This window comes from Notolepis coatsorum, assembly GCF_963971535.1.
Source record: "Notolepis coatsorum genome assembly, chromosome: 4".
In the NCBI taxonomy this organism is placed as follows: Eukaryota; Metazoa; Chordata; class Actinopteri; order Aulopiformes; family Paralepididae; genus Notolepis; species Notolepis coatsorum.
Window position 1 is genome coordinate 99,737,156 of NC_140168.1, and position 24,970 is coordinate 99,762,125.

A 24,970-nucleotide genomic window follows, 5' to 3' on the forward strand; every position below is an offset into this window, starting at 1 on the left:
CAGATGAAAGAGGAACAGGAGGAACTCTGGAGCAGTCAGGAGGGAGAGCAGCTTCAAGGTCTGGAGGAGGCTGATATCATAAAGTTCACATTCAACCCTGTCCCTGTGAAGAGTGAACATGATGAAGAGAAACCTCAGTTCTCATGGTTTAACCAAACCCAGGACCCAGAGTCCCTAGAGATTAAAGAGGAACAGGATGAACTATTTCAAGATCTAGAGGAGGCTGATGGCTCCAAGATGACCTTACACCCTGTGAAATATGAACACGACGGAGAGAATACTCTGTCCTCACTGTTCAGCCAAACCCAGGACCCAGAGCTCCTACAGATTAAAGAGGAACCACATCAAGGGCTGGAAGAAGCTGATCTCTCCAAGATCACAGTAGACCCAGTGAAATGTGAAGATGGTCAAGAGAACGCTCTGTCCTTCCAGCCTCTTCAAACCCAGAGGGAGAAAAACAGAGAGGCTTACTCTTTACCCAGCACCTCAACTGAACAGATGAAAACAGAACCTGATGGAGAGGACTGTGGACTATCAGAACCAGCCAGTAACTTAGATCCAGCTGGTGATTTAGAACCAACTAGAGGTGACCAGCTTCTCTCTTCAGACTGTTCTGAGACTGATGACAGTACTGATTGGAAGGAGAGTGGGGAACCTCAGTCAGGTTTAAAGATGCTGATATCAAACAAGAAAGAAAAAACATGGAGCAAAACGGGCAAGACATGTGCTGTTCCTGGCTGCCAAGCAGCGAATACGTCCTTGCACTCGTTTCCTAACGATAGCGCGCTCCGCAAGCAATGGGCCAAGTTCGTTTTTGGAGACCCCCCAACTGCTGTAACTTCTCATAGTTGGGTGTGTACCGCACATTTTTGCAAAGACGACATTGAGAATCAAGGACTTTATAATTCTGGGGTGATTTCCAGGCTGTTGCTAAAGAAGGGAGCTGTACCAAGTCTTCGGGACCCGAAAGAAAGTATCGAATCAGTAAGTACATAAATCGTAATTAGTTAATTAGCCGGCTAGCTAACTAATTGTTGCTAGCTTAGCTAATGTTAGCTCTGTTTATTGCACCAAGAAAATCTAATGTTAGTACAAGCTGTGTGTGTGTGGTGTGTGTCAGGGCTCCAGACTAACTTTTTTCACCACCGTCCCAGAACCGTCCCGAAATACAGTTTTAACCGTCCCAAAGTGAATGTAAACCGTCCCAAAAAAAATTAAATATATATAATCTATCAACGTCGATTTGATCATATGGGGACATATTTTGTGCTGATAATGGCACAGAGGGTGAGACCAACTGTGTACCGTACCTTCTGATTATTGTAAGCACAAAGATAATAAGCAGCTATAACTAGAACGTGTCGATAACATACAGTTCCAATAGACTAACATTACACTTCTGTGATTTAAATGTGTCCTTACCTTAGACTCAGGGGTTGTATTGTTGGATGCAGTTCCCTGTTGGTCATTTTTTTTAAATAAATATATATATTAGAGATGCACGATAATTATCGTGCCGATATCAGCAATTATGACGTTAGCAATTATTAACCTGATAACATTATTGATAGCTCCGATAATATATAATAAATTTTTTGGTTAAAAGAAATCCGGTGTGGGTGGATTGGGATGAAGGGCGTTTGTTTTTACTGTAGGCGCCTCCAGTTTTTCCAGTACTGTGGTACGACTGATAGCGTGTGGTTTAGGAAGAGGGAGTTTTTCACAAATCCAGCGCTCCCTTCTCATGCCTGGCTGTGACGTAGTCGCGTGGCTTTCAGAAGCAGCACACTCGGATAGTAAACAAAGATGGCTTCGTTGGACTTTTTCAAAATTTCAGAGAAAAACAGTTTGCTTGCTATTTGTAACAAATGCAGAAGTTCCACGAGGAGGGAAAGGGGCAACAAGCTATAACACATCCAACCTAATAAGTCACCTGAAACATCACCACTAGGGATGTCCTGATCACATATTTTTGCTCCCGATCCGATCCCGATCATGTGATTTTGAGTATCTACCGATACCGATCTTTCCCGATCCGATCAAAAAAAATAAAAAGATTACAAAAAAATTGTATCTTTTTAATCCCAATTTACATTACACATTACATTCACCCTGAATGTTGACGTTATCCAGGTGAAAAGTGAACTTCATTCAAGCGAGGCATTGCAATCCTTGACATAAATCATTTGATGTATAATTAAATCAAAGGAAATGCGTTTGGGTCTGAGAGTGTGGCTGGTCTGCTGTTCTGCAGCTGGATACTATTGGTTTGTTTTGGCAAAATTCTTCTGCTCTGTGTGACAATAAATAAATGAATGATGATATGCAATTTAAAACCAACTAAGGCCTCAGTATGAGTTTAAGACGTGAACATGGTCATGTTTGTTGAATAAAAAAAAGAAAGAAAAAAAAAAAATATCCTGATTATTTTTTTTTGTGCCGATCCCGATTTTCGGAAAATCACGTGATTGGCCCCGATCACGTGATCGGATCGGGACATCCCTAATCACCACCGCTACGATGGTGTATTAAAATCCGACGACGACGCCGAGCAGTAAATGCTAAGCTAATCCAAAGCCAGCTGTAGCCCCGCCCCCTTCCGTGACTGCGATGTTCAAGCCAGGGGCTTTTGAATACGCAGTCACTCGCAGCTCCCTAGTAGCCAGGTTAATTTGGACCACCAAGCACTGCCCTATCGTCTATCCCTGTGTAACTGCAGGCCATTCGATTATACTGGTGGATCTGTGTGGGGGGAGCCAACTGGCTCCATTATGCTGGCGAGGGATCTGATGATGAGGGAAGTGATCGCGAGTTGGAAAGCGGCGTGGAATATATATATTTACAGCAGCCAATAATCAATCAATAAACACGATCGATATTTGGAATGCCGATCAGGAATTGGAATAATCTTTTTGGAGAACATCTGATCTAAGGTAAGGAGTCTATGTTACCAGTTTTAGGATAATCAGAGCTGTATTCACTGAGATAACAGCGTGTCCCGTATGTATGTGTGTGTGTGTGATGTTGAGGAAATGAGAGAATCGATTTCTCAGCTCGCTTCTATCGCGTGCATAAGTACACATATACTATCGATAATCTAGCGTTTATTTGAAAACGATTCATAAATAGGCAGACAAATGACAACGTGTCTAGTGTATTCGAGAATATTCCAATAAATGCTGTTTATGAGGGAATCTTTCTATTTTCCGGAAATGTTAGAGAAAACGATAGCTTTTCGAAATGCTATAAAAAGGATATGAATTGATAAAAAAAAAAAAATCAGTTTCGACAATGTTGACTGCAAACAAGTCATTGATAAGCGACGGGCAGATTAGACACATAGCCATCATTTAAAACATAGATTATGCGTTTTTAACGCTATCATTGAAGTGGATGATGGCACTCAAGGACATTAATCAACGTTATGGCTGGCACTGAAACTGTTGATGACATTGACGGATTGTGAATTTTGTGATTGACTCAAATTACATTTATTTGGAAAAATAAATATAGTAACTTTATTTGAAGAGTCAACTGTTCTCTTGGCTTTGTTTTGTTCATAGTAGTAACACTCATGTCATGATAAATCTAGGTCAACACTACAGGAATATACATTAAAAAAATTATTAATAATTAATAATACAATAAATATATATATATATTATCGGTTATCGGTATCGACCTTGAGGAGCAGAAAGTTATAGATATCGGGGTCAAAAAATCAATATCGTGCAACCCTAATATATATTATATAATTATACTTGTAGTTGTATTATCTGCGAGACATCGCCACCACCAGGGAACAAACTTAACTTTTTGACTTACCAGCCATTTGGCTGGTAGATTTTAAAAACTACCAGCCGGGCAGATTTTTTACCAGCCAAAAATTATAAATAGCTTTTTAGTATATCACCATGTGTTATTATTACTATATAATACTCTCCAAACGCACGCACGCACGCTAGGGATGGGTACCTTTCACATTTGAACCGATACCGGTACCGGTACCTGTGAATCGATACCGGTACCCAACGGTACCTTTTTTCTGTACTTTAGTCTCAAGAAATTTTATTTACCTACCTCAGTCGTAAAAAAAGAAAATCCAAACTTCAAATAACTACAATTTCGACAGTTTTCGGCTTGTCATTGCTCCGACTGCTTTGTTGTTGAATCAAGTCAAATCCTAGGTAAGCATATATTGTGCGTGTGAACGTTGACATGAAAATAAAAAAGTTAAAAAAAAATAAAAAAGTTAAAAAATAATAATAATACACTTATTTTTTTTATTTTTTATTTAAATTTGTTTTGGTTTCTCACTTGATTCGATACTCGGTAATACCGACGTGTTTCGGTTCGGTACCTCAAAAGTACCGAATTCGGTACCCATCCCTAACGCACGCACACACACAGGGAAGGGGAGAGTGCCCCCCCCATTTCCCTTTCTCCAGTCCACACTGTCTGCTGTTCTCTATGGCTCTGCGACTCTGCCTCTGATCAGGATTATCTTGTTAGCTTACGCTAACGTTGTAGTGATTGTAATGGTACATAAATGTTCATTTCGGGCGATGTGGGCATAAAGGAATGGCGACGGTGCAAAGCATGTAGATGCATTTGACCCGTTGTGAGAAGAAAAAAAACACCACGGACTTATTTCGAGTCTGTAGGCGCACTGCTGTGTTAACGCTGCTCTGCTTTCAGAAACACGGACTGGGCGGATATCGTATGACTCGCGGAGTTGCTACAGGTTTTTCAAAATAAGAGTATCATATGAACCTGAACGTTGCTAGCTGCCGGAGCCCAGATATTATGACTGGAGCTGCGCTTGGGGCGGAAATGAGACCCGCACAGGATTTTCAAAATAAGAGTATCGATATGAACTACACGCCAGATGGCGGGCAGACCTATCATTTTTACACGCCGAACCTTAAATCTACAGGCCATTGGCGCTTGGCGGGTGGTTATTTTGTTCCCTGGCCACCACGCAACAAGTCAAAATGCTCGCTATCTGCAAACAGCTCCACTGTCTGTGTGTATACTCTGCTTTGGTCAAATCACATTCAGCATTGCCATCTTTGCAGTGTTATGGAGCATGATAGTTAATTAGCCAATGTTCAGCTGCAAAAACGAATAATGTAAATTATGTTATAAGACATTGATATCAGGAGCTGTAGCTACTGCTAGCCGGCTAGATGATGTTAGACAATGCATCATGTATTAAATAAAGTGAACTATTTAGTTTACTGGGTCATTTAGTTAAAACAGTGAGCTAACGTGAGCTAACGTTAGCTACCTAGGTCTCATGCTGGCGCATCCCTATCATTCTTAAACTGAAATGCACATTTGTTGATATCAGGAGCTATCAGTAGCTAGCCAGTTAGACAACGCCTCATGTATTAAACAAAAGTGAATAGTTGACTGTGTAGTTTTGTTTAAACAGTAACGTTAGCTCGGTAGCTAACGTTAGCTCACAAGCGATAGCTAGTTAGCCAACGCTAGCCAGCACTTGTGAAATGAATACCAAACTGATGATATCAGACGTTGATATCAGGAGCTATCAGTAGCTAGCCAGTTAGGACAGGGGTTCCCAAACTTTTCAGGCCGCGACCCCCAAATAACGGTGTCAGAGAGTCGCGACCCCCACTATTATAGGAGGTTAAAAAAAATATAATAATAATATTATTATTATTATAATTTTTTTTATAAATGGAAATGTATGGTTGAAACATGCAAACGTTCAAACGCACACACACTAATAAGCATTGGAGGCTTTTAACCAGGGCCGGACTGGGGAAATCAGTCTCGAGTGTGTGTGTGTGTGTGTGTGTGTCAGTGAGAGAGCTGTGTTAATTATCTAAGTTGTCAATGTTCTTCTGTAGACTTCACTTTGATTTTAGATTTTTTAGCACGCTGAACTTCAACTTTAGTTTTATTCTGGCATGAGCTCACAACACTCGCAATGTACATGCCTTAACACTTTGGACGCCGGAGCGATATGCGCGATGTGTTGTTAACTCATAGGGCGCAAAAAACGAGTATACTTGTGTTTCGTCGCCAACGCTTGAGCGTCAAAAACTAGTTTTCTTGTTTTGATTCCTTTAATACCCATTATAAACACTTGCTCAGAGCTGCCTGTGTCTCCCTGGCACAGCTGCCTACATTAAAATGGCAATGGCGATCAAATCCTGCCAGGTGGCAGTATCACCTACCTTTTGAACTGGTGATATCAGTTGTCTTCCAGTACTGAGTAACCTCCGGCTGCTTCCCCCTCAAAGTGGATCAGGACATAGCAATCGGTCGGAGATTTGATGCCTCAAACCTATTGTTTCCCGTATGATAGCCATGCCCAATATACACGAGTAATTGTGATCGCGATGGGACGGCTGGGATTTATTAGTACCTTCTGACCAGGGCTGTACAGTGCGACATATATATCGCACGTGCTACAGCAACAGCGGTCTGTGCGATGAATGGATTTACTTCAGTAGCACTGGTGCGATAGGCATTCGGTTCATATTGATACTCTTATTTTGAAAATCCTGTCACAGGTCTCATTTCCGCCTAAGCGCAGTTCCAGTCATGATATATCTGGGCTCCGGCAGCTAGCAACAGTCAGGTTCATATGATACTCTTATTTTGAAAAAACCCATAGCAACTCCGTGATGTCATATCCGCCCCAGACCGTGCTTCTGCCTTCTGCTCTCAGCCGAGCGGAGCGGAGCTGCACAGCAGACTGCGGCTATTTTGCGATCCGAAATAAGTCTGTGGTGTTTCTAACACGCTTTGCATCATCGCCATTCCTTTATGCCCACATCGCCCGAAATGAACGTTTCATTAGCATAAGCTAACAAGCTAATCCTGATCAGAGGCAGAGCCATAGAGAATTAGAGACAGTGAGGACTGGGCAAAGGGTGTGTGTGTGTGTGTGTGTTGAGAGGAGTGGAAGTTTGAAGACAGACTAGACTACAATATGATGCGGGGGTGGTGAGTTGAAACAGTGTGAATGAATGAAAACTTTATTTAACAGATTGCAGAATGGGTACAATACAGTACGGCTCAATACACACAATTGTTAAGGGGATTCAGACCAGAGAAAGACTTTCGTCTTGTTTACATCAGGGTCCCCCATTGTGTGTGTGTGTGTGTCCCAACCGACCCCACTTCTATGTTTCAATAAATTATTTGCATTTAAAACTATTAACGCTGACTCATTCCTTCAGTCCACTCAAAATTATGCTAATATTCCTTATGTTGTTTATGTAATAGCATATGAGAGTATTATAGTAATAATAACACATGGCGATATACTAAAAAGCAATTTATAATTTTTGGCTGGTAAAAAATCTGCCTTTTTTAAATCTACCAGCCAAATGGCTGGTAAGTCAAAAAGTTAAGTTTGTTCCCTGACTGCAACTAAATAACACAAATACAATAGGCACATTTGTGACTGTTCGTTTTATACTTGTGCTACAAGATTTTGGCCAGTGCTACAAAACTATCAACCTCTGTAGCACCAGTGCTATGTGCAAAAAAAGTTAACGTACAGCCCTGCTTCTGACTGAGGTAAGGTCTATTTTAGGTAACCTGCTAGTATTTTTTTTACCTAAAACATGCTTTTGTACCGATCAGTGTCGTATTTTACCGGACCTAAAACATGCTTTTGGTAACCCCCCCCCCCCCCCCTTGATGATTTTGTGAAGACACATATATATGATATATACCTTTCAGGTATTTCAGGCGAGCAACCCGAACGATTTGGGCATAATGCATATAACACGTCATATCTCGCAATCTAGGAAAAAAGACTGGATTATTTTGGAAAGGGGCGATGTTTAGCATGGAATATCGCACAAACTAAAGTATGTAGAAATGAACTGGTTAGTCAGTGTTGGACTATAAACAATGCCTGTCAAATGAGCCATACTATTATTGTCTCCATAGCTATAATACAGAACACATGATGGGTCCGCAAACATCGCTAAAATGGTCAATAACGCTGGCACCATTGAGTAGAGATGGGAAAACAGTGTGGCGGTCAATGAGTTAAAAGGCAGACGCTCTATAAAGTATAGGAATACGTGGTGGTGTTTGCAGGACTATAACTATATTCTATATTATAGCTATGGATACAATACTATGGCCCATTTGATATCACCTATCTATCGTTCAATATGAGAAGAAGAAATAATTTTATACACCCGTTTTATACCGTGGTGAATATGACTATAGTTTTAGAATAATCCTGTCTAATCCCAGAAAACTACGCTATGCAGCAATACATGCAATTCACTAAACTTTGTAATTTCTCGCCTGTACACCCTACTATTTTGAAATCACATCTATATTATCGGTATTATGTTTCATCATGAATGCATGAAAGGGGGGGGGGTAGTTTTTTGGATGCTTTGATCGTCACCAACGGCACACCTTGTGGAGTAACGTGCGTATTAACCTGTTCCACCCGACGGGATCAATACCGGTCCCGAAAACCGGTGGCATCTGGTCATAAATCAATATTTTTTGACTGTTGTATAAAATGTGCGATTTAAATTTCAAACGTATTCAAGAATTAACATCACTAACATGTCACAACAGCATGTAGAATGCATATTATCATCAATACGTTAGTTTAGCAATAGGTTAAAAGTGTCATTAGATAGATTAAACTTTTCGATTTGTACAAGTCTAGTCGCGAGGGCGACCATTTTGGATATTTTTTAACCATGGGAATTGTAGTCTTTTTGTGGCAATCTTTTAGAGGACATGCATAGCTGTCGATCAGCGTTGGAATTTTTCCGAACTACACTTCCTGGAAGCTTCTATAAGGGTTCAGAGTTCTGTATGAATTATATCAATAACTGTTATTATTCAGGATAATAAGCCACAAAAGGTAACGTTTTTGACATTGAAACGCAGTTAGTTTCTCCTCCCTATTGTTAGCATGTAGCAACAATTAGATCTGAAATTTGTTTCAAAATGGTTGCACTGGTGAAAATAAAAAAGTACAGTAGATTTCATTATCTGTTCTTATGCACGCCCTGGTGATACTAAATCCAAATTGAACTCGGGCATTTGAAAGATAATATATGTATATATATATATATATATATATATATATATATATATTAGGGCTGACCCCTATTAGTCGACTAATCGGTCGAAAGGAGCCGTAGTTGACTAACCAACATCTTAGTCGAATAGTAAAAAAAATATATATATATTTTTTTTTATCATTCTTTCCAAAAGAAAAGAGGCCTAGAAGCGTGGCTAACGCTAATGGCATGCATACCAGAGGCTAACTGCCTACGAAAACAGGCACAGAGGCACTGAAAGAGGATTTCACCCATCTAATGAACACACTAGACTAGACAAATATCAAGATGCATCCATCAGTGGACCAATTGCATGCTTTTAGAGGACAAGAAGCCTTCAGTCGACTCGTTCAGACATTAAGCACCCCCACAGCCCAAATGGAATGAAAAAAAAAAAATAATAATAATAATAAAAAAAATTTTAATGTTTTTTTTTGTATTTTTTTTTTTTATTATTTTTTAAACAAACATATAAACAAACATGACAACACACGATAAGATATACAAGCATTAATTAACAGTGCATATCCAATGAAATGATTTAGTTAGTCTTATACAGGATATACCCCTAATACCTGTTATCTAGTACCCTACACACATTATGCTCTAGCTCGTACCCCCCCCCTCCCGGACGTGTGAATATTAAAGGCAACCAACTTGTGTTCAGCTGTAGATATTTCTTGATAAATCACATCGAGATATGTAAGAATCCAGACCTTCCGGCACATTTTTTCCGGTTGAAACCATCGTGATGCTATCAGCTATTTAGCCACTGTGATACCAGATAAAACCAATCTCCCTTTTTTTTTTATGTTATACTTTATTTTTATTTTTTTTGCCGACCAATAGTCGACTAACGGCAAATTTTGGCCAATCATAGTCGACAATCCAAATACTTAGTCGGGGACAGCCCTAATATATATAAATGTGTGAACTGGCTATAATAAGGTAATTTATAAACCTCCTATTCTATATTCTATAATAATATTTCAAATTGCATTGGTCCGGATGGGAGAATTCAGTACTGTATCTACAGAACCTTCTGTTTAATCATCTTCCCTTTATTAATTTCCTTAGATTTTTTTGTACACATGATCTCAAGAAGGTACTGAACGAGATCAGTGGCAGTTTTTCATGTCTGGTCATTATTAGCATGGTGTTATTCACTGTCAAAGATGCAAAGAAAAATCATAATTCATATTCTCCTTTCATCACAATTTAAGCAAGCCTAGTAATAGACACAATATTTCTGACACTGAATACATTCCCTGAGGTCCATAGATGTCCCTAGATACCAATAATATGCAAATGGGCCTTGTGGAGCAATATTCCATTTACCTAGGTATATATTTAGGCGGATTTTTCACCACTGGTGGAACAGGTTAACCTCTTAAGCCCGGAGCCCTATTTCTGAAAATCCGCCTAAAATACATACCAAAGTAAATGGAAGATTGCTCCACTTCTACAATGTCCATTTGCATGTTCTCGGTAGCTAGGGACATCTATGGTCCTCAGTGAATGTATTCCCAGTGTCAGAAATATTGTGTATATTACTAGGCTTGCTTAAATTGTGATGAAACAAAGGATAATATGAATTATGATTGTTCTTTGCATCTTTGACAGGGAATAACACCATGCTAAAAATTACCAGACATGAAACACTCCCACTTTCTCGTTCAGTACCTTCTTGAGATCATGTGTACAAAAAATCTTAGGAAATCAATAAAGGGAAGATGATTAAACAGAAGGTTTTGTAGATATAGTACTGAATTCTGCCATCCGGACCCATGCAATTTGAAATATTATAGAATATAGATTATGAGGAGACCTTATTATAGCCAACTCGCACATTTATGGATCGGGCCAATCAAGTTCAATTTGGATTTAGTATCACCAGGCGTGCATCGAGAATGAAGAATGAAATCTACTGTACGTACAGTAGGTTTTTTATTCTTGCGACAGCTCCGCCATTTTGTAACTGATTTCAAATCGGATGGTTGATAAATGTTCACAATAGGGGAGACAAACTAACTGCGCTCCAATATATGCCAATAACATTCAGTTTTGTGGTATATAATCCCGAGTAATAAGAGAAATAAAAAAATCCATACACAAGTAATTTGCTTGAAGGCAGCTAGAAGCCGTTGGGAAGTGTAGTTTTTCGAAATTCCAACACTCATTGAGAGCTCTGGATGTCCTCTTCCCCAAATGACTACAATCATCATCATTCAGCGACTGCCGCTAATTCAAAATGGCAGATCTCCGCGGATAATACAACACGTTTCAAAAAAATTTATCTCACTAATAACACTTTAACCTATTGGTAAACCAAACGTATTGCTGAAAATATACACTATGACTGCTGTTGTGACATGGTTAGGATGTTTACTCTTGAATACGTTTGAGAAAAAAAACAATAATTATGTCAGACAGTCTAGAGCAGGGGTCTCAAACTCAATTTACCTGGGGGCCGCTGGATGTCTGGGTGAGGCTGGGCCGCGTGAATATTAAAGGCAACCAACTTGTGTTCAGCTTTTCGTTCAGCGTTTCTCTGATTGGCCACACGGCCAATCAATCAATCCACTAGCACACGCCCTTGCGGCAAGAGAGACGCGGCAGAATCGCTGGTCGAACCAGCGGTGTTCTGTTGTGTGACTGTACTAAACTCTTCCACCACATGACCGACATTTGACATACAGTACACCTCCTATCTATGTTGGGATTATGTTTGGTCATGACAAAACAATAAAAATCGCTACTGTTAGTAATGCTGCCACCACCCACTTCAATGACAGAGCTCTCATATTTGCGAATGCATAAACTATATCTTAAATTATGGCGATGTGTCTAATATGGCTGTCGCGAAGTCATTGATAAGCGACAGCCATATTAGACACAGCCATAATTTAAGATATAGTTTATGCATTCGCAAAATATGAGAGCGCTTGAAGGGCTTCTACAACGGAGGAGCGGCCGCTGCTGCTGCTGGAGCTGAACCGAGTCAAGCCGTGGGCGGCGCACGGAAGCCGGGGATACACCACCGCGTCGCCCCGCTGGCGCTTCAGGCTCAGCAGCCTCCACGGGCGAAATAACATATAACGTTACAGTTCCAATTCCACACTGATGTACAGTGAGTGTCTAATATGGCTGTCGCGAAGTCATGCCTCTCCCTCTGAAAGCCCATCCACGCTGTGTATCATAGAGACATAGAGCACTGGGTTTTATCACTGGAGATATATTTCTCACTCACCATTGTATTTTGCGCCATCTGACAATATCATAATGATGTGTTTTCTATATTATATCCACAATCATTCATCTAAAAAATTGTATGGGCTTTGATTAAACATGTAACCTACACCTACTGTAACTTACTGTACCTCTGCTTCCTACAGCACAGCAGGTAATGGCGTTAATCAATGGAACGCGAAACATAATAACGTTACGCTTTCTAGTTCAGCGCATTTCATAACTGTATGGGCTTTGTTTATACACGAGTGAATCTGGTAGTTGGTTGTTAAAAACGCGAAACATAATAACGTTACGCTTTCTAGTTCAGCGCATTTCATAACTGTATGGGCTTTGTTTATACACGAGTGAATCTGGTAGTTGGTTGTTAAAAACGCGAAACATAATAACGTTACGCTTTCTAGTTCAGCGCATTTCATAACTGTATGGGCTTTGTTTATACACAAGTGAAACAGCAGCCCAACACAAGTGCGTTGGAACAGCAGCCCATGGTACACAAGTTGGTTGCCCGCGCTGCCGCTCGCTTGCGCTCCTTGGATTTCATTTGGGACGTGGGACGACTGCGCTTGCCTGCGCGGGGGGGCGCGGCCAATCAGAGAAAAGCCGAACACAAGTTGGTTGCCTTTAATATTCATGCGGCTGGGCCGCATCAAATATTCCACAAAAAAAGGGTTTCAAGTATTCCAAAAAAAAGTACAACTGATCCAATCTTCTCAATCTTTAGCAATAACATTTCAGAACATGAACAGTTCTTCAGAACATGAACGGTTCTTCAGAACATAGGCTTCTCAGTGGTGTCAGTGGACTCATCCACAGCTATGGAAATGCACTGTGCATTTTTTTATTCTATCACAAAGCTGTTTAATTCTATCACAAAGCTGTTTAATCAAATCACCAGCCAGTATTTCAGTTATTCTGGTTGCTGTGCGATCTGAGGGGGATTTGCTTTTGTTTGCCTTCAAACATGGTCTCTATCACTTCAGTCATACATTATTTTATTATGTATGCATCAGAGAGAGAGAATGGCTTCTTGCCACTGAGTGAGGACTTGGTTGCTTTTTCTCGTTGTGACATAGATTTAACAATAATTCTGCTTGCAGCTTGATATGATGATTTCATTCCATTTATTTGTGTGGTTCTTAGCACTGAATTTTGAGGAAAGGTTGCATTAAAATAACTGTTGTTTCGTAGTGGCGTTTCAAATTGCCACCCTTCACAAGAGCTACCGTTTCTTGGCATATTAGTCACATTGGTTTGGTGCTGGGACTCAGGATGAACGCATATTTTTCAGTCCATTCACCTTTGAATTGCAGTCGACTTTTCTTTTACTGACCATCTTTGAACATGCCATATTTTTCTGCTGGCTGCCTCTGCCTGCTGGCGAAACTAGACTAATAGCTACATTTATCTCACGGAGGTAAAACTGGGAGCGAGGCTACTGTAAATGCGCTGTCAACTCTGCTCTGACTCGGACTGTTTAAGACCCGCCCTACTCTGCATTTGATTCGCAGACTGTGGGTGAGGGGGGAAAATGCTGACGGGACGCTGAATGTGATTGGACCAGAGCAGAGTACACAGACACAGAGTGGCAGTGCAGCCGGACATGCAGAGCACTGCTCGCAGAGGAGATAGCGAGGATGCATTTGCCTTCCACTTTATCACTCCGGAATCACGTTTCAACCAAGTCACTAATGTAACGTTGCTGTCATTAGCCTGCGCTATGGTAGCCTACAAGTGATGAAATAAATAAAACGTCTAACTCTCCCGCAACGACTCTGCAAACAGTTGCGTGCGGGCCGCATTAACACTAAACTTTGCTGTCAAGTAGGGGGCCGCAAAATATCATCCCGCGGGCCGCGAGTTTGAGACCCCTGGTCTAGAGAGAATGATTTATGACATGATGTCATTTGCGGTCTGGTACCGGACCGCACGGGTGGAATAGGTTAAAGGGATAGTCAACTAAATTATTTCCCAGCCTTTTGTTCAATTACATTTCTCCCGATACTGGAAGCTACCTCTGAGCTCTATGTAGTTGTAAAGAGTCAATTGGTTTGTAATATGTTTATCAGATCAATATACGCATAATAGATCTAAAGACCTTAGTGAGTTCACACCTTATTTCACATCTATGGGCACTAGGGGTGTAACGGTACACAAACCACGGTTCGGTACGTACCTCTATTTTGTAAATCACGGTTCGGTACAGTACAGGTTTTCGGTACAGTGGGGGAAAGTTTAAGTTTATTTATTTGACTTTCCATGTTCCCCTCAGGGGTGATGCAGTAACTGTTAAGTACTGTCAATGAATATTCTATTCAAATTAATAATCGACTTGTTAAAAATATATATATATATATTGATTGTGGGCCTGAATGCGCTGCATGACGGATAGGAGACACGCAAGTGACACAACGTCATTGAACTGAATACAACCGCAACCACCATCCCTCAGGGTAAAACGTTATTGAATAGAGAAAGAAGCGTCATGCAGGTCCCTAATGGTAAATAATATTTCCTGTTTCATGCCAAGGCAAATATATAAATTCATGTTTATCACACCTTGTTTGGAGGTGCGTTGCTGTGTATGAATGTCCGTTTTGCAAACTATCATTAATTTGATCTCCGAGAGACAGTCCCTTCTCAATCTAGCACCAATCCTCCTCACGCACAGAGTGTGTGTGTGTGCGTTCGCCACACTATGAGGCTATGCTAAATTACAGGTAATCTCTGTGTTGTGCGTGGGCCAGCGTTTCCGTTAGCCGGTAATTACCGGTATTTGACCGGCAAAATCTGTTGAAGTCCGACATATTTAATCTCTCCGGTCATAATGTCCGGTGAAAATAATTCCCTCTAAACACAATTAGATTATTTGAATTGTATTAAAATAGGCTAAAATTAAATAGCCTATGCGATGAACGAAACAATCATTACATTTGTCGTTGCTTCACCAAGCAGCCGGTCTAATAATGACATCTGGCTGTTGTCAGCGCGAGCTGGCTGCTGATATATTTACGTGAAGCATGGCTTGGCAGGGTGCAGTACTCCAATTCAGCCATTGGCAATTCAGCTGTTGGGTGGGGGCGCTGTTGAGCGGTTTCCAGACCGGACCTAAAAACACCACTCTGCCTGCTCCATGCTTCACGTAAATATATCAGCAGCCAGCTCGCGCTGACAACAGCCAGATGTCATTATTAGACCGGCTGCTTGGTGAAGCAACGACAAATGTAATGATTGTTTCGTTCATTTAATTTTAGCCTATTTTAATACAATTCAAATAATCAAATTGTGCTTAGAGGGACTTATTTTCACCGGACATTATGAGCAGCACCAAGTCGTTGGGAGGTGGAGATATACATCACGGCGCAAACCCACGATAATGTTGCCGTCTCTCTCTGCCAAATTTCTCAGTTCTTCGCTTGATATAATTAATACAAATGTCCAATATAACGGAATTCGTTAGCTCATAAAAATGTGATTATAACAGACTGCCGTTTATTAAGGTCGGGCAGACTGCCCACCGACACCTCAAGTCGGCAGCAGCACGAAGTCTCGAGGGACTTATTTTATTTGGAATATATTCATGACTATATACGCAAAAGTAGCCTAGTTTTAAGTTAAAATATTATAAATGCCTTGATGATGTCATTCTTTATATAGGCCTATCAATTGTTTTTAAGCTCAATAAACTCTGACCGGAATTTATCCCATTTGTCCGGTAGATTGAAATCTACCGGACACTCAGACCTGCAAAAGAAAATTCTAACGGAAACCCTGGCGTGGGCTGAACGAACATCCGGCCCTTTGTGCAAATTATATTTTGGGAAGGGGTGAACTTGGAGTTTTGAATAAAATTCTGCACACAAAAGAAAGTTCTGCACGAATGTACCATTGCATTCGTTCGGTACACAGCACGTACTAAACCAAAGGTCCAGTACTGAAACGGTTCAGTACGGATACGTGTACTGTTACACCCCTAATGGGCACTAGGGTGGTCCTTCGTGATGGGTTCATTTTCTAATTCATCTATTTTAAGATCCAACCCCCATAATCCGTTATAGTAGTCAAGAAAACTCTCCTGGTGAATTTATTCCTCAATCTGACAACATTTACCCACCCCCCTCATCAACCTTCAAGTTTCCTTTCGGAAACACATAATTTAGACACCTTGCATGATGGGATTTCCTTCGCATTCATGTTCTGGCCAAGGGGTGAATTCTTTTTTAATCTGCCATTTTGAAATCCAAAATGATGTAGGTTAGAGTTATCCCATCCGATAAATAAGCCAATATTTGAATTCCCCACAAAAAAACACACATTTTAGACACCCCCCGTGTTAAGATTTCCTTCAAATTCATGTTGGCACAAAATGCTGGCCCGCTCTACTCTGGGATCCTCAGGGTGAAACTCGAAGGTTGAGGAGGGAGCGGTAAATGTTGTCAGATTGAGGAAAACATTCACCAGGAGAGTTTTCTTGACTTATAACGGATTCTGGAGGTTGGAGCTTAGACTTTCCAACTTTCAATTATAAGGACCACCCTAATGGGCACAGAGGTAACTACTATGACAGGCGGATATGACCAAATCAACAGAAAAGGGTAACATGTCTTTCCTCCTTTGCCTTTCAGCCATAGGCCACAACAGGATTAACAAGCAGTATCAAGGCTGCAATGCCAACACAGGGCTGTACGCTAAGCTTTTTCACTAGGGGCACACTTGCCCCTAAATGAGAAATGTAGGGGCAAAAAATATTTTTTAGGGGCACATTTTTAAATAACAATTTTACCATTATTTATATCGATTGTTTTTGATTTAAAAAAAAAAGAAAAAAAATTATTTTATATAATTATTTTTTAATAAAATATATATATTATATAATCATACTTGTAGTTGTATTATCTGCGAGACATCGCCACCACGCAACAAGTCAAAATGCTTGCTATATGCAACCAGCTCCACTGTCTGTGTGTACTCGAGTAGCCTCCAGCTATGGCCAGGATTCTCCGGAGCTGCAGCTGGACCCTATACTGTAGCCTCCAGCTATGGCCAGGATTCTCCGGAGCTGCAGCTGGACCCTATACTGTAGCCTCCAGCTACGGCCAGGATTCTCCGGCGCTGCAGCTGGACCCTATTGACTATATTCAGCGTGCCCTCAGCTCGAATACGCATCGACTCAGTGTTATAAGACATTGATATCAGGAGCTATCTGTAGCTATTTAGTTTAATGGGACGTTTCGTTTTGAACAGTGAGCTAACGCGAGCTATCATGCACTACTAGACTTGCTGTAGCATTTGTTGATATCAGTAGCTAGCCGGCTGGCAGGCTCACCGAGGTCCCAGTGTCCCACTAGAGACTAGTGTTTACAACAGCCACGGGTGCGGGAGGGAGGAGGAGCAGCAGACGCCGCAGCTCTCTCCGTGTGTCTGAGTTCAGTTCGGCTCACTATAGGAGGTCGAACGCGTCGAAAATATGAAGCAATACTAACTTTACTTTTCTTCATAGCTAAATGAATCAGACAGTCAGCCAGTCTATCAGAGTGAGTGCTCAGTCGATTGTTCCCGCTGATCATACCTGCTGAGTGCTCACTGCTCAGCTCGCGTGAGTGACGTCATCGCGTCATCACACGCCTTGGATAATTTAGGAGTGAAATGCGAATGCAAGGCTTGAAAGCACTACTCGCAAGCCCGCCCCCAGATAATATTTACCAATCGCAACGGCCAATTAAAGGGGCAATTCGCGATGATCTCGTCGCAGTGTACAGCCCTGCAACAGTTGTCTTGGTGCTGGGCAGACTGAAAGGTTATAGGGTGGCAATATGCTGGATACTATAAGACTGTTGAAAGAAACAGTCAAAACGTGATCTTAATTCATGATCTTGATCTGATGAACATATTACAAACGAATTATGAATAGGCTACTCTTTGGCTAAACAATACATGGATTAATTGACATGTAATTGATATTGCTAATATAATCATTCCATAAAAAATATTATTTCAGACTGAATTATCTGTACTAGTGGTCTGTGTACTCAACACAAACTAAGAACAACAATGATATTGTTACAAGGACAGATACAACCACAATGTCATATTGCAGGCAACAGCCTGTTGGGTTTTATCTCAGTATTTTATTAATGTTGGCCAGTTTTCAATAACTGCCCTTGGAGCAGATTCACGTTTAAATCACATCAACAACTACATTTGGAGGATAAAACATTTTTAGAACTTGAGAAATACAAACTGAACGAATGCAAAACACACACAAGATCTGAACTTTTCATTGGTGTACTTCTCTCTTCTCCAGGTACAATTGCTGCATTGCTCCCCAACAACAAGCAGAGATATGAACGAGTCAAGGCCTCACTGCTGTGACCAGTGTGGAAAGAGCTTCATCAAAAAGTCCACTTTTCTAATACACCAGCGTATTCATACAGGAGAGAAGCCTTATAACTGTGACCAGTGTGAGAAGAGCTTCAGTAGATATGACCACTTAAAGGAACACCAGCGCATGCATACAGGGGAGAAGCCTCATAACTGTGACCAGTGTGAGAAGAGTTTCAGTAGATACGACCACTTAAAGAAACACCAGCGTATTCATACAGGAGAGAAGCCTTATAACTGTGACCAGTGTGAGAAGAGCTTCAGTCAGGCTGGAAACTTACAGACACACCAACGTATTCATACAGGAGAGAAGCGCTACTACTGTGACCAGTGTGAGAAGAGCTTCAGTAGCTCTGGAAACTTAAAGAAACACCAGCACATTCATACAGGAGAGAAGCCTTATAACTGTGACCAGTGTGAGAAGAGCTTCAGTAAATATGACATCTTAAAGACACACCAGCGCATTCATACAGGAGAGAAGCCTTATAACTGTGACCAGTGTGAGAAGAGCTTCAGTAAATATGACATCTTAAAGATACACCAACGTATTCATACAGGAGAGATGCCTTACTACTGTGACCAGTGTGAGAAGAGCTTCAGTACCTCTGGCAGCTTAAAGATTCACCAGCGCATTCATACAGGAGAGAAGCCTTACTACTGTGACCAGTGTGAGAAGAGCTTCAGTACCTCTGGACAGTTAACAAAACACCAGCGCATTCATACAGGAGAGAAGCCCCACCACTGTGACCAATGTGAGAAGAGCTTCAGTAGATATGACACCTTAAAGGCTCACCAGCGCATTCATACAGGAGAGAAGCCTCATGACTGTGACCAGTGTGAGAAGAGCTTCAGTAGATACGCCCACTTAAAGAAACACCAGCTCATTCATACAGGAGAGAAGCCCCACCACTGTGACCAATGTGAGAAGAGCTTCAGTAGATATGACACCTTAAAGGCTCACCAGCGCATTCATACAGGAGAGAAGCCTCATAACTGACCAGTGTGAGAAGAGCTTCAGTAGATACGCCCACTTAAAGAAACACCAGCGCATGCATACAGGAGAGAAGCCTCATAACTTAACTCATAAGAGACATTCATACAGGAGAGAAACACTCACCAGTGAATTCATACAGGAGAGACACCCTACCACTGGGACCAGCATGGGAAGAGCTTCAGACAATCTCAAGATTTAAAGAAGCACCAATATATTCCAGTATATTTATTCAGGTGTCAAACCCTAAAATGCTTAAAAACTCAACATACTTAACAACACATTCATCATGTACAGCAGGGGTCGGCAATTAGGTCTGGCCACGGGCCAGATTTTCCCCAAGCCTTTGCTTGGCGGGCCAGGATCAAAAACAATGGCTAATTTAATATACTGAGCACCGCGGTGGGTGCATACACTTAATAATAATAATAACTTTATTTGTATAGCACTCGCAAATGGCGGACCCTGATGTAAACAAGACAAACGTTTTTCTCTGGTCTGCATCCCCTTAACAATTGTGTGTATTGCGCCGTACTGTATTGTACCCATTCTGCAATCTGTTAACCCCCTGAGGTCTAGAGTTTCTAGCTCCACCTTCTCAGAATATTCTCTTTTTTTTTTGTTACATAATGTACAATTACAGATTCATACCTTCAAAATAAGCCATCAATTGTCAAATTTGAGACGATAGTTTTCAATCAATGTCCTATCAAACATTCTGGTACAGTCATTACCAATTTGCAGCAGGAGGCTCTGAAGAGAATTCAGTGAATTCAGCTAATGATACGGGAACTACACTCCTTCCCAGAATGCAATGTGATGTCAATGTTAATTTCAATGACTAATTCACACCATGAAACAAAGGCCCAGCAGGGAACAATTACGGCTGAATGGGGGTATAGTGTGACTGATCAATACAGGCAACACACACTTTGATTTGATGCCATGCATATACACACACTAGATAGACAGAGGTTTAGATATTTAGATAGATATATAATAGTAATATAGAAAGAAAGAAAGAAAGAAAGATACAGAGAGAGAAACATTTATAATAATAATAATAATAATTATTATTATTATTAAATAGAATCATTTTCTATAGGCTTGCCGTGGTGATACTGGTGTATACACACTAGATAGACAGAGGTTTAGACATTTAGATATATATATATATAGATATATAATAGTATAGTAATGGAGAGAGAGAGAAAGAAAGAAAGAAAGAAAGAGATACAGAGAGAGACATTTATAATAATTATATTATTAATTAGTTTTTTACACACACACACACACATGTACTGATTTCTTTTGATTTCTCTGTTTGAGAGAGAGAGAGTGTGTGTGTGTGTGCAGGGGAGTAGCTGGGGGGGGGGGGGGTTAGGATGATTCCAAGGGCCCAGCAAATGCCCCAAATTTTTTTACAGATTGGGGGCCCCAAATTTTTTAATAGATTGGGGGGCCCACAAATTGATTCTTTCATGGGGCCCAGAATCTCCAGCTACGCCCCTGTGAGCGCACCTTTCTACTCTAGAGCTGTCATCACCGTGATGCGCGCTTGAATGAACTGCGAGATAACTCATAACTCGTACACACACGCACTCTGTCTGCCATACAGTAGTTTATGTTGTTTTAGCGCGACGTGGGTATATACACGGGCGAGGATGAAAGCATGTTAGACTACTTTTAATACATAAATTAACGTTCCGTCAGGTCCCGTGTATTCTCGATAATAATAATGCCGGACCTCTTCAGATTATATTATCAACGACAGAGAGGTAGAGGTGGAGGAGGAGGTCAGAGAGGTAGAGGAGGTGGAGGAGGTCAGAGGTAGAGGTGGTGGAGGAGGTCAGAGAGGTAGAGGAGGTGGAGGAGGAGGTCAGAGAGGTAGAGGAGGGGGAGGAGGTCAGAGAGGTAGAGGTGGTGGAGGAGGAGGTCAGAGAGGTAGAGGAGGTGGAGGAGGTCAGAGAGGTAGAGGAGGTGGAGGAGGTCAGAGAGGTAGAGGAGGGGGAGGAGGTCAGAGAGGTAGAGGAGGGGGAGGAGGTCAGAGAGGTAGAGGTGGTGGAGGAGGTCAGAGAGGTAGAGGTGGTGGAGGAGGAGGTCAGAGAGGTAGAGGTGGTGGAGGAGGTCAGAGAGGTAGAGGTGGCAGGTTGTTGAGGGCTTTGAAGGTGAAGTATTTACATACATCACATTGTTTGGGAACAGATGATTGATAGGGGAACGTCATCCAAATCAATAATTCCAATATGTTATTTCTATGGCCTAGGAAAGTTCAATCAATATTTGTGAACATGTGCTACTCTCTCCCAAAGCCAGAAACCAGAGAAGTAAGACTCAACTTGTGACGTCATCAGGTATAAAGTCTGGAGCTGCTCCATAGACAGTGGAAGGGAGACTGATTTTGTTCTGTTGATTTTGTTCTGTTTTTGTTATTGGACCAACAGGACCAATTATTTGTATATACCCAATTTTGTGTTTTCAGTATATGGTGATTTCTTATTTTTTTACCCATTTCTTAAAAATGTTCTAGTCATGTTCTCTTATGTTTGGTGAGAGTTGGATTTTTGATTGTTTAAGAATTAAACTAATTAATCTCTAGAGCAACATTAAAGAATGGCTCCTAATATGTCAGAATCAGAACCTTACAAACCACGTTCATTATACTAACTGATACTGAATCTGATTCTCTAGAAGCTCTGAGCTCAAACTACTGATGGACAAAGTGCATAAAGATGGCTGCCTCCATTCCCTGTGGGTAGGGGTTCCATTCCATGTGGTTAGGGGTTCCATTCCCTGTGGTTATGGGTTCCATTCCCTGTGGGTAGGGGTTCCATTCCATGTGGTTAGGGGTGCCATTCCCTGTGGTTAGGGGTGCCATTCCCTGTGGTTAGGGGTTCCATTCCCTGTGGGTAGGGGTGCCATTCCCTGTGGTTAGGGGTTCCATTCCCTGTGGGTAGGGGTTCCATTCCCTGTGGTTAGGGGTTCCATTCCCTGTGGGTAGGGGTTCCATTCCCTGTGGGTAGGGGTTCCATTCCCTGTGGGTAGGGGTTCCATTCCCTGTGTGTAGGGGTTCCATTCCATGTGGTTAGTGGTTCCATTCCCTGTGTAGTAGAGTAGAAGTAGAACGCTTTATTGTCATTGCACTGTAACACAGTACAACGAAATGTGTTTATGCAGCACCTAACAAATTATACACACACTACCACATAACACATTCCATGTACCCATACACACTAACATACATACATTAGTGTACCCATATACACACTACCATACATACATTAGTGTACCCATACACACACTACCATACATACATTAGTGTACCCATACACCCATACACACACTACTACCATACATACATTAGTGTAACCACACACTAACATACATACATTAGTGTACCCATACACACACTAACCCTACTCAATAATCAGGAATGATAGGAACAAACATGGAGGTGGTGTCTGTATGTACATACACAAGGACACCAAATTCATCAACAGAAATGACCTGAATCATAAATCAATTGAAACTGTATGGGTGGAAATCCTATTCGAAAGGGCGAAATCCCTACTGGTTGGCACAGTCTACAGGCCGCCAGATCATAGTGGCTTTTATGATACAATGGATGGGTGTTTAGCTGGAGTTGAGGATGTAGACAAAATTCTTATTGGAGACTGGAACACGGATATGCAACGAAAAGATGCACCCGTCTTCAAGGCCTTCAGTAGGTTTTGTGATCTGCATGGCCTCAGCCAGCTAATCACCCAACCCACACGTGTATGTGAATCAACTCAGACTACCATTGACCTCATTCTGACCTCCGACAAGTCCAAGATCTCAAATAAAGGGGTTATAGCATGTGGGTTAAGTGATCATTATATGATATTCTGTACCCGAAAAAAACTAAAACAAAAGGCTGGCTGCCACAAAACAGTCACATCTAGAGACCTCAAAACCTACTCTAGCGAGGCCTTCAACCTTGAACTGGAGAGTCTGGACTGGTCAGATGAACTCAATGGTACACTGGTTGACGAAACATGGCTTGGTTTCAAAACCAAATTCTCAGCAATACTAAACGACATGGCCCCCCTAAGAACCACCAGGGTAAAAAATCGCGCTGAGCCGTGGATGCACTCCGAAATACTGGCCGCTATGAAAACCAGAGACAAAAAATGCTCTGAGTTTCGTAAAAGTCAGTCAAAGCTTACTAAAAGCACGAGCAGTGAACTCCAAGCCCACGTGACTGAACTCAAACTAGAAAGAAACAGACTAAGAAACGACGTAAACTCCATGATCAAAACTGCAAAAAAGAATTTCATCAATGACAAAACTGAGGAAAACAAAACAGGGTGTCCGCGGATCCTTAAAAAGTCTTAAAAAGTCTTAAATTTGTTTATCAATAATTAAGGCCTTAGTTTGTCTTAAAATGTCTTAAATCCATCTTTCAGGTCTTAAAAGTGCCATAGTAAGGAAAGATAAAATGCCATGTCATCTTATGTTTAATTAATTTATTATGAAATCTGGGAAAAAACGGTTAACGGGAGATAAAGTCGGGACTTTTTATTGACCGTGTTGTAGCATCACGCAGCCGGAATGGGGCGGAACCAACACAGGTCCTTATGTTGGCCGGGAACTATTTCAGCAACGGAGTCAGGGTATTCTTCTTTACCAGAGAGGAGATCCGGCACAAGAATCTTGTTTGTTGGTTGACTTTTTTGATACCCTGGGGAGGGTGGCAATAGTTATGTGTTCTGACAGGTATCAGTCCTATGGTGACAGTCATGTGTTCTGACAGGTATCAGTCCTATGGTAATAGTCATGTGTTCTGACAGGTATCAGTCCTATGGTGATAGTTATGTGTTCTGACAGGTATCAGTCCTATGGTGATAGTCATGTGTTCTGACAGGTATCAGTCCTATGGTAATAGTCATGTGTTTTGACAGGTATCAGTCCTATGGTGATAGTCATGTGTTCTGACAGGTATAAGTCCTATGGTAGTATGTGTTCTGACTGAAATGTGGCTGTTGCACTTGCTGCTTGGCCCCTGGTATATTTTGTAGCTATATTTGCTATTTATGTTTGGCACCCCTTTGTTGAAATTCATCCAATCCAGTTACTCCTTTAAGTTCAAGATTTTTCCAAGTTATGTTTTAATAAACATATTTGGACCAATGTGTCCCTAAACTTAAACTAATTGGTGTCATTTCATGATTTTTGCCATTTTGTTATTGTGAAATTGGTATTAAATTTAATTCTGAGT

General features: G+C 41.2%; 1 protein-coding gene across 1 annotated transcript; it reads left to right on the forward strand.

The window, feature by feature from the left end:
* Window positions 1–603: 603 nt before the first annotated feature.
* Window positions 604–20,989, forward strand: LOC311227201 (uncharacterized protein). The gene is made up of 2 exons (XM_084312766.1): window positions 604–984; window positions 18,643–20,989. The coding sequence occupies exons 1-2, from the start codon at window positions 673–675 to the stop codon at window positions 19,714–19,716; spliced, it is 1,386 nt and encodes a 461-aa protein (XP_084168892.1). The 5' UTR covers window positions 604–672; the 3' UTR covers window positions 19,717–20,989.
* The last annotated feature ends 3,981 nt before the right edge of the window (window positions 20,990–24,970 follow it).

Bases quoted from the DNA above. Each gene is read 5' to 3' on its own strand.
- LOC311227201 (XM_084312766.1), top strand. From the start codon at position 673: ATGCTGATATCAAACAAGAAAGAAAAAACATGGAGCAAAACGGGCAAG. The intron at 985-18,642 runs GTAAGTACATAA...TCTCTTCTCCAG, and splicing joins CGAAAGAAAGTATCGAATCA to GTACAATTGCTGCATTGCTC.